General features: G+C 35.7%; 1 protein-coding gene across 2 annotated transcripts in view; it reads right to left on the bottom strand.

Moving 5' to 3' along the window:
* Nucleotides 1–2,140: 2,140 nt before the first annotated feature.
* Nucleotides 2,141–14,882, bottom strand: part of LUZP2 (leucine zipper protein 2) — a 439,170-nt gene continuing 426,428 nt past the window's right edge. For both annotated transcript variants that reach the window (XM_058546152.1, XM_058546153.1), the window contains 2 exons: nt 5,070–5,153; nt 2,141–4,298 (listed from right to left, as the gene is read on the bottom strand). In XM_058546152.1, the coding sequence (XP_058402135.1) occupies nt 4,194–4,298; nt 5,070–5,153 (189 nt within the window). In that variant the 3' untranslated portion in view covers nt 2,141–4,193. The remainder of the gene's footprint in view (nt 4,299–5,069; nt 5,154–14,882) is intronic.

The raw sequence follows: 14,882 nt of genomic DNA, 5'->3' as shown, positions 1-14,882 counted from the left end.
GAATTGTGTCCACTAGGTTGAACTGCATTCCAAAACTCACCCAGGAGTCCATATCTATTTTGCTTAAAGACACAGCCACAGACCCATAGGTAAACCTTTCAGAGAAAAAGACAAAGGAAGAATAGCCTAAAAACAAAGCAAACAAACCAAAAAAAAAAAAACAAAAGTAAACCATGATATTTATTTTCTCTCCCTAAAAGACGACATCTCACGATCACCTTTTATTATACTAGGATACACTCCCTTGCTGCCTCCTTTCCTTCTTCCTTTGCTGCTTCAGGTTTTGAATTAATTCATTCAACAAATATTTGAGCTCCAATGAGGCAGCAAGTTTTAAACACTTTAGACTCATTTGTGAACAAAATGACAAAAATCTCTGTTGTCATGAAAGTGTTATTAAAAAAAAACACTCTAAATAAAAGATTTCTGAGACATTAGCAAAGGGATATTGAAGAAACTTGCAGGAGGACGTTTCAAAAACATTCTTAGAGGAGCTAGCCCTGTGGCTTAGTGGTTAAGTTCAGCAAGCTCTACTTCAGCTGTCCAGATTCAGTTCCTGGTCGCAGACCTACACCACTTCTTAGCAGCTATGTTGTGGCAGCGACCCATATACAAAATAGAGGAAGATTGGCAACAAGTGTTAGCTCAGGGCCAATCTTCCTCAAGCAAAAAGAGGAAGATTGGCAACAGATGTTAGCTCAGGGTGAATCTTTCTCAGCAAAAAAAAAAAAAAAATGTTCTTAGATCTTGATACATAGAAGCAAGTACTATTCCAACGTTAATATTTCCTTTTTCAATTAGTTTATGTAGGATAATATACATTGTAGTCTTGGTAACAAATCTTTATTGAGCAAAAATAGGCCATCTTTCAGTACCTTTTATTCTTCATCACTTGACTATTAATATTATGTAACATAATCCAGATGAGCAAATAGTTTGGGGAAATCTAAGACTGTACACATGACTAAGGAAATGTCGCCTAGGTAAACAAGTATATGTTTTCATTGCTTCCCACATCTGGCCAGCTCACCTGACTCTATGGTGTCAATAATCATTTCAGCCTCTGCTGCAGTAAGTGCTGATTACAGTGCCTGAGCTATAAAAATAAAAGATTCCATTATAGCAAAGTTCTCAAACATTGTTTTAATCCAGCTATCCAAAGTGTCAATCTAAAACAGCAAATGTCTCCTGCACATATAACTGTCTTAGACTTGTCATCCAGTTTATTCATGAAACAGAATTGTGTCTGAAAGAGCACTGCAATGCTAAATATACGATTCAAGACTGAAAAAAAATAGTTAGCCATCCAGTATATTCAGTACTCAGAAATTTGAGATCACACAGAAAACCACATCCAGATGAGTTACTGAATTTTTCGCTTTTCATCTGAGAATATTGGCATTGAATAGACACAGTCAGCATTCATTTAGCTCAGATACATTTTAGGCACTAGTTCAATTTACATAGTTAATGCATAAAAAAGGAAATACAAAATCCAAAACAAATTCTGAGCTTAAAATGAAGACATAGCATTGATTAGTATTTTAAAATAACTAGAGAGAAATAAATTCTTAGTTTAGGTAGTACCTATATTAAAATAAGTTATTCCATCAGAAAGTATGTTTGTTTCTCAATAGGAATCAATTCATATTTTGCAAAGCATAAGTAATCTTTCATGACTTACTATTAGGTACATAATAAAATTGTACTATCTACATTCAAAATTTAGGTTAGTGTTTTTTTCCATATGAGAATAGTTAGACTATAAATGTTAACTCCTCAAAAACAACATCTATTTAGATAGCTGTTAATTAAAAGAAATAATAAGAAATGTCACCTCTTTTATAGACAAAGCCACACATGTAAGTAAAGCATTTTAAACCTCTCTGATGCTATTTTAAAGCAATTAAAGATTGAGAGAAATAAAATGCATTCATTATGGTAAAGTTATAGAACATATTATAAAATAATTCTGTGCTTAATTATTAAAAGGAACTCCTGGAATATTTCTTAAAAATACTTATAAAGCTCTTCTGCTACAAATTCTTTTTGTTTTGAGACAAATAATGCAATGAATATACCACAGTAAACTCTGCAAGATGCATAATCCTATCTATTGTTAAAGAAAAAGACATATACATTATACTCATTGAAAGCCCACTTGATCATGCTAGTAATTAAGAGAAGCAAATTGATGATATTGTCACATACTAGAATAGGAACTTAGAGCATAGAAAAAATAATTTACAAATGAAGCTGTTCAAATTTGATTAATATTAAGCCAAATTCTCATCTTTCTACATGTTATCCTATAAAAATTTCAGAAAATATCAACCTGATTCTTTTTATTAGTTCCATAGATGCCTTCAAACATACTGTGCTAAGGTGGACTGGTGATTAACTTTCCGTAGGATCCATAGAGTCTAGGAGGAAAGTTGGGGCACAGGATGAGGGCGTGAAAGTGAACCTAAACTAAAACTCAAGTATCTGCTTCCCTTTCATAAACCTCTGGAGATGGTTAGGGTTTCTGGATACAGTGGGGAAATTACAAGGAACAGGACTCGGGAAACAAGCAATATTCCATCTCATAGAAGTACACAATTTTTAGAGCTGAGAAGGAGTCAGCAGGAACTTCGGACTTTGATCTTTTCTTTTATCCTGGTCACCTCATCTGAAAACTCTATGATCATCTATAAAACGGATTCTCTTTCTTTCTTAGGTAGCCTGTAATCTGAAAAATATTGATAAATGACCATGAATTACTCTGCAAGTACAATTGCTATGTGAATATAGCACAACATTACTTTTACTTTAATGATAGTTTTCCATTTCCCCAAATCACTAAATTTCTTTGAATATATCATTGTGACCAAAGGTATCCCATTATATCCCAGAATTTAAGTTCATCTATTGATTATAGATTTCATTTAATATATATATTTTTATTAACTATCTTCTAACACAGCCTGCCAGAACCCAGTGCTCCGAATGTATTAATTGTGGCTTGGCAGATCCGTTCTATAAAACCAATGGTTTTGTATGCTTTCTGCATTTGCAAAATGGATCTAACCAGCAGGAGTGACTATATTCAGTGCAGAGAACATAACTGGATCATTTAACTCATTAATTTGAGTCTGTAAGTTTGATGCTATGTCAGTCCTATTAATCAGATAATCACATACTAATGTCAATTCCTCTTGCTTGTGAGTTACATTCAGATTATTCAGGAATGCATTTATTTGATCAGTGATATTCCTATGAGGAGCCCCAACTTCAATGATTATCACGGTCATTGATTTGTTTTAATTATACATTTGTTTTCAAAATATACAAATCTGAGTTCATGGCTGTTTTACTTTCACCAAATCTCCATTTTTAAATGTATATTATCTGCTTGCATATTTGTATTTTGGAACCCTCTTCCCATCTCACATTCCACTACCAAATTTCATGCCAAAAATGATGCCGAGCATTTCAAATGACTTGATTTCTAACTCAGTAATTCCAGCAGACAACCATAGGGATGTGTCTATAGAATGCCAGAAAATCTGATCAATGTGTCAGAAATTTAGTCATTCATCCATGTATTTTGCCTACATCATATCAAACATATTTAATGCATTCTGTTAACTAACTAAATCCCTGACAGAACTTCCTTCATGTTATGTGGTTCAAAATAATAATGAGAAGAGCCATAAACACCCTCAAATAAACAATATATTCAGGTCGGCACATATTTCAACTTTGAGGAAAGGGACTCCAATTGCCCAATGTGGACCAAAATCTTTATCATCTTTGCAATTTGGATTCTAAGAATGCTGAGGATCCACAACATTTTATCATCCTCCAGTTGATTTCAAAAACTAGATCACAGAAGTGCTAGATACCCAAATGAACCAGAGGAATTAAATGTTACATTGCATTTGAGTTCGAAACAGACCAATTTATGCTGGGCAATTTACTGATGACAATGACTATTTATGACTGTGGATATCCATTTTAATTAGGTTATTGCTTAAGGATCATAATTGGCCTGGAATCTTTTGGAAAATTTGTAGACTACTTTATAAAGTTACATAAAATTGTGAAAAAGTTGCATGCTTTAAAAACTTAGTACTTCCATCCAGCCTGTGGTCTAAAAAGAGTATGAAGACGATAGCAAATGGATGCTTCTTAACACAGTTTCTTGGTATTTATAGTATCTTTTCTTCTCTAGTTGCTCTCCCTTCAAAGCTGGTCAATTGCTTTTCTGGGGTTTTCTTCACCTCACATCCAGCACAAGGAGGCATTTGCAATTTCTGTCAAACAATGCAGAAATGACAATTAAGTGAGCCAAAATAAATATATTTTTTAAGGTAAAAATTAAAATCTTAACAGAATAGTAATGTAAATTCATATATCCCAACGTATATCTTACAGAAAACTAATGCCAGACAAAAATAAAATAAACGTAAATATGTTAATACTTCATGAAAGTCCATGAAATATTGTCTACAAATGGCAAGATATTTCAAAAACTATTTTGAGAAAACTTTGGCCAAACCATTCAACTCTGATTAATTTAACCCAAAGGTTGAGAAATGTTGTGTTAAGTGAAATGAACCCTAAGAATTGCTATGATGTAATATTTTTGGTCAAATATAGAACAGTACAGATAGAAGTTCAGAATTAATCCCCTGAGTTGTGTGTGTTTGTGTTTTGTTTTAGTAGTGGATATTTACTTCCTTCTACCTCCTCTGCTTCCTCAAATCCTTTCATCTTCTTTGTCCCATAAGGAATAGATGCATGTTTTTTGTTCTCTGTACATTTTTGTTTTGTTTCTTATTTGGAGGGAGAGGGAGAGCACCGCCCTCGCCCTTATAGTTCGAGGACCTCAGATAACCAAACCAAAAGCTTATTGGTAGGCACAATGGTCATGGAAAGGTCCAGAGGCACTAGGTGAAGAAAGTATCTTGTATTAGCCGATACAACATCCCCGTTTCAGCTAGAGCAAGAGAGAAAATCATTGAACCTAATAGATTCAAGAAGTGCCTTCTGATTTAATCAAAACAAACAAACAAACAAAATACCTGCGGGGCAGGCGTTGGTTCTGCAGTGACAAAACTTGGGGGATTTTCTCTGTGCTTCATTAAGCAGGTCGTGCCTCGTAAAACCTGCAATTGAAAATAGGTCAATGAAGTTAAATTAAATGAAGGAAGACGATAGAAAAACTCCGCTGAACTCTTCCTATTGAGAACCTTCCTTCACTTGGATACAAGCTGAGAGGGCTGAAAGGGAAAATCATCACAACTTGAGTGGGATCCCAAGGAGAGAGGAGTATTCACGGTTGGTTTGGGGATCTCAGTGGTCTTCTGGCAGTCAGCTACTACAACCAAGTTCAACTCCCATGGCAAGTTCTTTCCTTGAAAAAAGTTAAAAAGAAGCAAGGAATTATAAAACCACTATATCTGTGACGTGTCTACGCTCTAAGATTTAAATATGTCAATTCTCTGTATGCCTGCAGGAACATCAGTATTGCAAGCCAGGAAGCAATTTAAGCAAGATGGTCATCACTTTGCCTAGCAAAAAATCTTCAATATCTTAAAAAAGATTATATTTCTTGGAATAAGATCCTATATTTTACTAATCAGGAAATCTCATCTTATTAGCCTCAACAGTTTTGAAGAAGATGAATTGCTGACAGTGTATTCCAGTTGGGCTTCATTTCCATTTTAACCAAGGTTAAGATATTGAATTTTCCCTCTCTCCCTTCCATCCTTTCTTCCTTCTTTGTCCTCTTCTCTTCAGTCCTCGTTTTTTTACTGTCTCTCCTTCTCTAATCCTCACTTTCTTTTTTTCTCCCTCTTTATTGTAAACACATTTTTTAAAATTTTATTTATTTATTTTTTCCCCCAAAGCCCCAGTAGATAGTTGTATGTCATAGCTGCACATCCTTCTAGTTGCTGTATGTGGGACGTGGCCTCAGCATGGCCGGAGAAGCAGTGCGTCGGTACGCGACCGGGATCCGAACCTGGGCTGCCAGCAGCGGAGCGTGCGCACTTAACTGCTAAGCCACAGGGCCGGCCCTAAACACATTTTTAAAGTAACTATAAAAATTTTTTAGGGTAAGGATATATTTTGGTGATTTTCTGTGATCCTTTCTATGTGTAAAACAGACCCTAGAAGTTTAATAGTCCACAGCTACTGGTAAGCTCTGACCTTGAACAAGTCAGTTTGTTTCCTTGGGGTCAAACAGAAGGAGGATACCTAAACTGGTTTGAACTCTAACATTCTATAGATTCTACAAGTAGATGATAACTAAAGAGGTTGTATAGGAGATTTAACCTACTCCAATTCAGATTTTAGAGGAATGTTATTTTTACATGCTCCCTAATCTCACACTGTCTTGCTCTTAATTGAACACAAACACTATGTCACTTTACCCTTCTCTGCCTATGTGTACATCACCCCATCCTCATAAAAGTCTCTCTTTAGTGTGACATCCTGAAAACCAGTTACTCATTCCCTCCCTAGCATAGCATTTCTATCACTAGATACATTTAGTCACATTTTCCTGGTCTAAAGGAACAATGCATACAAAAATTTTACCACTTAATGTTGTTTTTATATGTATAAGCATGTCCAGCTCCTCAATATGTTGTAAGTTCCTTGAAGATAGAGGCCACATTTATCAGCCCTAGATTGCAGCTAGATGTCTACCAGACAGCAAGTGGCCGATATATAATATCTGAATAAATACTAAATGAATAAAACATTGGCTATGAAAATATTTCAATTCTTAGAATTTTAACAAATGCCTGATTTTTTCATATGATCAAATGTATGTATATTTGATAGAGGCTCCAAAATGGTTACACACAGCCTCTTCATCTAAATAAGCCTACAGTATAGTGGAAAAGTAAGATTGCAAGTATAATACTAGAAATCAAGGGTCAAAACCTTGACTACATTCTTCAAAAGAATTTTAGCAAATGTATGGAGGAATCTTCTACACTGCCTAAGAAAGAAATTTGTTTATTTTTTTGCTTTATGGGTTTGAGTTAGACCTAAGATCTAAAATTTTCCTGGAAAAATTGTAATTATTCTGTTTTTATTGTGATAATACACCTGGTCTTTAATTTTATTATACTTGCATTCAGCCTTTGAAAAGTTAACTAAAATAAGTGTACGGAATCAAGCACAAAAAACATGATCAATGCAGAAAGTAACTTGCATAGTGTAAGATTTCCCAAAATATATTTTGGAATAAAAGAGTTTAGAGGTCATGTAAGTTTGGGGAAAAAGTTTATTTGAACATTAAACAGTTATATTTAAAGTAGTTCTTATCAGAGCTTTTAACATACAATCTCTTAGAGTTTTGGTCTTGAATGATCTGTCCATCTAATCACATAAGGTGATTGTTAAAAAATAATACTCGTGGGTAATAATTCAGTCCTATGCATATAGGGCTTCCATTTTTAATCAGCACTCCAGCAATGAAGATGCACAGTGAAATTGAAATCCACTTCTTCATAATGCACAAATGCATTATAAATCTCTTAGAAGGAGATATCACATAACTATTTCCCAAATCTATATGACCTCAAAACTCTTTTTTGTGTGGGCATCACTTAAGGTCATTGTCATGGGGAAGATACTCTAGGATTTGCAGTGGAGTACATTCTTTCAGTAATGCGGCACAGCCGACGATTTGAGACAAGCCTTTGATCATCTCAACAATGAAAACTTATTAAATTTCAACATTAAAGAAAATATTATGTGGCTGGAAGACAGCTCAAACCTTTTTTGATACTTTGATCTTATAACGAACACTACGTTTAAATTTATTTTCACTGTGCCTCGCAGGCATTGTAGACACTTCACGAGATGGAGTTCATAAAATTTTGCGTGTTTCTCAAAGAGGCAACAGGTATAAGGGCAATATAATTACAACTTGCACGTTTTGTGCCTTAAGAAGCATCTTATCAACTTTACAGCTATTGAGGAAGCAAGCATTCACTTGTGAGAACATAAGGGGAGGTTTCTTTGTGGAGTTCTCCCATCCTTGTTGCAAATATCACCCAGATTGCCAAAATTCCAGAGAACTGTAGTTAAAGAAGACAAGAATTTGACCCATTTCCATCATTGTAGTATAAAGAGAGTTTTGCCTAATGGTTAAAAGTACTTTGGAGTAAAATAGACTTTGGTTCAGGTTTTAACTCTGATGTTTATTCATGGTGATCTTGATCAAGTAATTTGATCAGTTACTTTTCTCTGGGTCTCAGTTTACTAGCTGTAAAATGGGGCTAATTCTTCATAGAGTTATTTTGAGGATAAAATGAGAAAACATATATAAAAATATTCAGTATAAATACTAACAAATAGTAAGCATTCTTCTTTTCTTTCTCCCTCTTCTCCTATTATCATTGTCATTAATGATTACAAACCAACAATTACAATGAATTGACATGGACATTACAGATATGAAGTATGCTGCAGAATCAACAGCCATGCGATTCTCACCCATAGAAGAGGGAAGGAAAGAGAGAGAAAATAGGAATTGAAAAGCATACTGAACCAGCTGCCCTAGCAGTCCTTATGTGAACATTGAACGCTTGGAACCCTGGGAGCTTTTTATGGCTAGTATAAACATGCAAGTCCTGCCAAGTTTTCCATGCTGCTCCTCACTCTGTTTGTACTAGGCTTGATAAGAAAAGAGGCAGAGGGAGAAGACGGAGGAGATGGATGAGATGAGGGACTCTTTTCTTTAAAAATTGAGGTGTGATATAGGAGCACAGCCATCAGACTCACCTTGACAAACCACGGCAAAGGCACACAAGGGAGATGACTGGGCATTAAAAGAACGAATCTCTGCTGTCACCCACCAGATTTTCTTTTTACTGTGACTGTTAAATACACACGCAAACAGAACTTTTTGTCACACTGATGTTTTCTTTGCCTCGTTCCCCAACACTACCTGGAATAATTATTGACTTTTCATTCTTTTAATTCTTCCTGGTACTACCTGGAATGGGATCGTAAATCTTGGAAAGACACAAAAGTGCTATTTCATATACAAGATTTTATGACTGAATAGAATAAGGTATTGGTTAAACCCGGGGGCCAAGACGTCTTTCTTGAACCAATATTCAAATTCTTAAATCTACTATTTACTAGCTTTATGGTCTGGGATTAACCACTCAGTTCTTCTCAACATAAATTTCCATATTTGTAAAATGTGGAACAATTTGACTTTATACATGTGTGTAAGAATTAAGTGAGAAAACGATTTAAAGTGCTGAGCTCAATGCCTCTCACCCCTAAGATCTCAGGATGTTGTAGTAGCAACAAGGATGATGAAGATAAAAACGAATGGTGTGAACAACCTGAGACAAAGCACAGGATACATGTGAGACGCTCAATAAATCAGAGCTATTGTTAGATCATGGCAGACTCCCCGGTATTATATATCCAACACACGGTAATTGTTTATATAATGATTTACATGGCCCATGCAGTTTGGGAAGAAACATAGTTCTACATTAAGTTTTTCACATGCATTTGCATTAATGCAATGCCATCCTTGTGTCATTGAAGAAAAGTGGTATGATCTAATTACACCAAAAATTATAATCATTGCAATAATAAACTATTTTTTCTGTCAAACAAGGAAACAAACAGCAATCATACATTTACCGTTGGCTACAGCAAGATGAAATGGATTCCTCCCTCTCTTTCTTGCTTTCTCACTCTCTCTTTTTTACAATGCTATTGTGAAAATATATGCAGATATTTTGGAAAATAATTTAATAAAATAGATACAATGGTTTTAAATATGTTGACGATCTGGTATATTTCATTTGGGATATTCTCTCTCTGAAGGAAATCCATAATTAAAAATAAAAATTTTTTTTAAAAATGGAAAAACTTTGCACTCAGGAGTACTTATGATGGTGGTTTGTATAATAGAAAAAAATAATGGTTGAATATAAGTAGGCTGGTTAATTAAACAATGATAAAATAATAAGATGAGATATTTTGTAGTCATGAAGACAACATTTTAATGTGAAAAATACGCTAGAAGCATACAATATAAAATTGTACAGATAAGATCACAGCAATGCAAAACAGAAAGTGCACATAAAATATTGTCACGTAAAAGCACAAGGACAAAGTTGGCAAGGAAAAGTCAGACAACCTCATTGTTGTACTTCAACATTCTTGTTGGTTTCAAATTAGCATATAACATGTCTGTCTGCCCATCTATGTAACTATTTCTATCTTTATCTCTATATCTTTCTTCTTCCTCCCCTACTTCCTCCCTCCCTCTCTCTCCCTTCCTCCCTCCCTTCCTCTTCCTTTTACCTCTTCTTTTCCCTTTCTCTCTTCCTCCTTCCCCTTTTCTCTTTCTTTCTTTCTTCTTTTTCCCTTTTCTTGTGGGCGTGGCTGATCTGTCACTTTCCAATGAGATACGACCATCTGTATAAGAACTGTTTATCTGAGTATAGTTTGCCTATAGGGCAATATACATATTCATAAAAATATGATATTTAAGATGGAATAGTGCTTACAAACTTAAGCTCTTCCTCCCTGATCAATTTGAACCTCAAATTCATTTTCTTGAACTATGGGAAAGGTACAGGTGTCATTTCCCTTCACGCATGTAAGATTTACTTGGGGAAGAGTGGATAGAGATGTAACTAGGTGTAGTGAATGATGGATTAATTATACAAAGGAACTATTTTCTATCTTAAGAGGCAAAAAGTTTAAATGGCAGTCTTGAGAACTGAATAAAATATTATAATCAAAGGCTAGCACAGGCCTTCAAGACACTCCATCTCAATTAGATGAAATTCAACCTGATTAGTAATGTACCTATTTCTAGAAACTCAAGTAATAAAATATGAAGATTGATCAGGAAAGCATGCACAAATTCAGCTACTTCAGTATGCGGTTCAGCTAGGCAGTTACACAGGAGACCCAGGGAGGAGCACAGCTGGGTCTGTGAATTATGAAATGGGATAAGACATGAACGTGTCTTTATTAAAAGGATTATACACTCTCTCTCACATATGCATCTTCACCAACACCACCAGAATAACCAGTTTGTTTCTGTGCTTTTGGGCAATGAACTGCCATCTGACAAAATGTTATATTATAGCCACAAAAGCAGGCAAGGTAACAACAAAACTATATAGTTGAGATAAGCCCTGTTAATTATTTACCTTTGTGCATGGAAAACAATACACAATCACAGTGGGGGAGACTGGGGTGTCCCTAATAATTATCAGGACTCCCATTTTAGTATGAAGATAACAGGCTTTGGAGTTGTGCATAAATGAATTTGAGTCCCAATTCCATCTCCCACTATCTGGGATAATATGGGTAAATTAATGAACATTGAGGTTCCTGGGCTTTGGTATTTTACAGAAGGATAAAGTTAAAGACAAATAACAAACGTGGGGATTGTCAGCTTCAAATGTTGACATTAGAACAAATAAATCAACAAACAAATCACACTGCTCTATTTCAACAATATTTCAGAAAAGAAGATTTCAATACCAAAAATATAGAAAAGATCCAAGGTCAAAAGAAATTATTCTTGAGAGGCAGAAAGAGAGAGAGATTTAAGGAAAATCCACTAATATTTTGTTATTTGATTTTTTTATTCAGTGCCAGTTGTCTACATCTCTGTACTGTTGAAAACTTCATCACAGGCCAGCACTTGCTGGTGGAATGATGTTTGGAAAATACCAATCTAAACTCATTTTTTCCTGATCTGTAAAATGGGGATAACAATGCTTACATTTAAAATTTTGACATCAAAGTGGAACAAGATAGTGTAGGTAACTCAGCTGGATGAACAGAGTGAAGGTTAGAACTGCTTTAGTCCTTATTAGCTGTATGAATTTAGGAAAGTTACTTCATCTTCCTGAGGTTCTGATTCCTCATCTGCAGGGTAGACAAAATAATACCTACTTGAAAAGATTGTTGGAAGAGTTAGAGCAAATAAAAAATATATAATGGTTTGTAATGGAGTACCATATACAAATTAGGTGTTCAATTAAGTTTAGTTTCTATCCTTCCTTTCGCTTTCTTCAATCAAAATTTCTCTATTTTGTCAATAAATATTTGGACCAGAATAGAAACCCTGATATTCAGTCACTTTAATTTTACAATGCTGGTGTCAACATATGGACTATGGTCATGAGAGAATGACATCGCCAAAGGATTGGTTGCTGTTGTTTTTTCCAGGTCTGTGTTTCTTCCTCTCTCATCCTTTTCTGTTTATGATTTAACAGGGCAATAAAAAGTCTCATTAACCAACCACTAGTCCTTTTGAGTAACCTTAACCTTGGATGATGCCCTTTATCCTTTCTGTTTTTTTTTTCTCCTCAAGACAAAATCATCAGATCAGTCCACTTAATTTACCTCAAGGATTCATATGCTGCAGAAGATTTTCAGTATGATACATGGACATCTTTGGCTTCAATGCAAATATCCCATTAGAAATTATAAAAATAGAGTCATATATTTAGAATGACCTTTTCAAAAGGGCACTGTTGAGTATTTAACTAGACTACTTCATAATATTGCTGCCTCAGCATCCATTTGGTGTAGCTAAGTGGCCTGCAGGGGACCCAGAAGTGACACTAGCCCCTCGGTTAGTGCAAGCCCTAGATAACAGCCCAGAGAGTCACAAGACAGAGTAAGTTCCTGATATGACTTCCCCAGTGCCCCTGGTGATCAAGTCTCTCCTGCCTTCCAACTCCTTCCCCTTATGCACCCCTTACATAAGACCCCAGCAGAGCTTACCAAAACCCCACTCTTGCTCATCTTGGTTTGAATTGAGAAACGCAGCCTAGCCTGGAACTGCAAAGCACTTTACCCACTCACCCTAATAAAGGCATGTGCCCCAGGTCCTGCTTGCTCTCTGCCTGCACCCTGCCCTCACCTCCCCACGTGGCCCAGGGAGGTGTGTTTTGTACCTCCTCCAGGACCTGTGAGTAATAAACTTCTCTATATCACTTTCTCTTGCCTGTGCTCCTTCTGGAACCTTGGCTCACCATCCGACACCCCGGGCTCTACTTAACAATTGTTCATTTAACAAAAATCACAACAGGCACTATGATTGAATTAACAATCATTGGAAAGCCCACTCAAGGAGAATGGCTTCTTTTGCATTTTTTTTATTTTAAATTATGCTCTATTCCATCCCTCAGAAATAAAAAATAATACTTTAAGAATGAAAGCAGATGGAGTGACTTATCAGAGATGATTTAAAGTCTTCTTTGAGTTTGTATCTCTAATCCCGCAGATTACTATAACTTTGTTATTGGTATTAAATACTTGGTTCCACATCACAAGAGAGATTAGTTATATCTCCTATGACCTCTCTCAAAAAAACATGAGACGAACTCAAAATAATTAATGCAAATGCATCAATGGGCAACCTGAGATTCTACCAACAAAAAATATCTCTGACAGGTACAAAAGTCCAGTTGGTTCTGCAGATTAAGATATGGGACAGGCTAGAGGCTAAAAACAAGCATAATTTTTAGAATATTATAAAGGAGAAAAAATGGGATTAAGTACCAAGTTACCTAAAAACATGAATGCATTTTGGCTAGATTTTTCTCTGATGCCACCTTTCTATATGAAACGGATTTGTTATTTTTATTAAACAATGATATATTAGTACTGTTTTAATATTCAAAAGGTCAGAAACTAGAAAGCAAGAAGTTCAAAGAATGAAATCGTAAAGCTGAATCAAGGCGACAGCTCTGGATCCAGCTGATGGAGGAGCGGGAGACTGCAGGGAGGCAGGGTCAACCACCAGTGTTCCCTTTCCAGGGACTTCTAGTTAAGTCACATTCCCTCTCCGAACCTTGATTTCTTTATCCTCCATACAAAATAGTTAAAATTTTTGAAAAATGCAGCCACGTCTAACTTCATAATTTTTTCGTATTAGGAGAAATAAGCATCTGCTAAGATGAGCATTTTGCTAGGTGCTGAAGGAAATACCAATATTTTTATACTCTCTGTCCTCAAATTGCTTGTTATCTAATGCAAAATGAGAACCTTATACATATAATCAACATGAAAGATGGACTGTGATACAGGATAAAATACATGACTAAACCAAGCACTATAGGGACTGAGAGGAGAAAGCCATTATGCATCTTGCAGAGAAGATAGGAGGGGTCAGAGAATTACTGACCAGATTAAGCTTTGTATTTGTGTGTCACTATTTGGCCAATATCCTTATAATAAATATTAGCATGCTTATTGGGTTATTTTTATTTACCAAATTAATGTTAAAGTTATTCTTAGGGTTTCTATGCGATTTCTGGTAAGAAATCACAATTAAATTCACATTTTTGCGTGCTTTAAGTTAAGATGTCATAGGAGGGTAAACATGAAGATTTATATCAAATATGGAAAGCACAAAATTGTTCTAATGACCTTAGAAAACTACTACTCCTGCATTATCTGGAAGCATGTCTGTTCCTTCTTAAAAAAATCCCACAATAGGGGCAGGACCGGTGGCGCAAGCGCTTAAGTGCCCGTGTTCCACTGCGGCAGCCTCGGGTTCTCCGGTTCGGATCCCGGGCGCGCACCGACGCACCGCTTGTCAAGCCATGCTGTGGCGGCATCTGATATAAAGTAGGGGAAGATGGGCATGGATGTTAGCCCAGGGCCAGTCTTCCTCAGCAAAAAAAGAGGAGGATTGGCAGATGTTAATTCAGGGCTGATCCTCCTCACAAAAAACAAAATACATAAAAAATAAAAATTAAAAAAAAATCCCACAATAGCACAATGAAGAATGCCTTGTTTGAAGCCAGCCTCTTCAGATGGTCTGATGGAGTGCAGCCCAGAAAGACAATGGTATGTGGTCTCCC

The sequence above is a fragment of the Diceros bicornis genome, chromosome 7 (genome assembly GCF_020826845.1).
Source record: "Diceros bicornis minor isolate mBicDic1 chromosome 7, mDicBic1.mat.cur, whole genome shotgun sequence".
In the NCBI taxonomy this organism is placed as follows: Eukaryota; Metazoa; Chordata; class Mammalia; order Perissodactyla; family Rhinocerotidae; genus Diceros; species Diceros bicornis.
The sequence above is the reverse complement of the archived record's forward strand: the minus strand, read 5'-3'. Positions and strand labels throughout refer to the sequence as shown.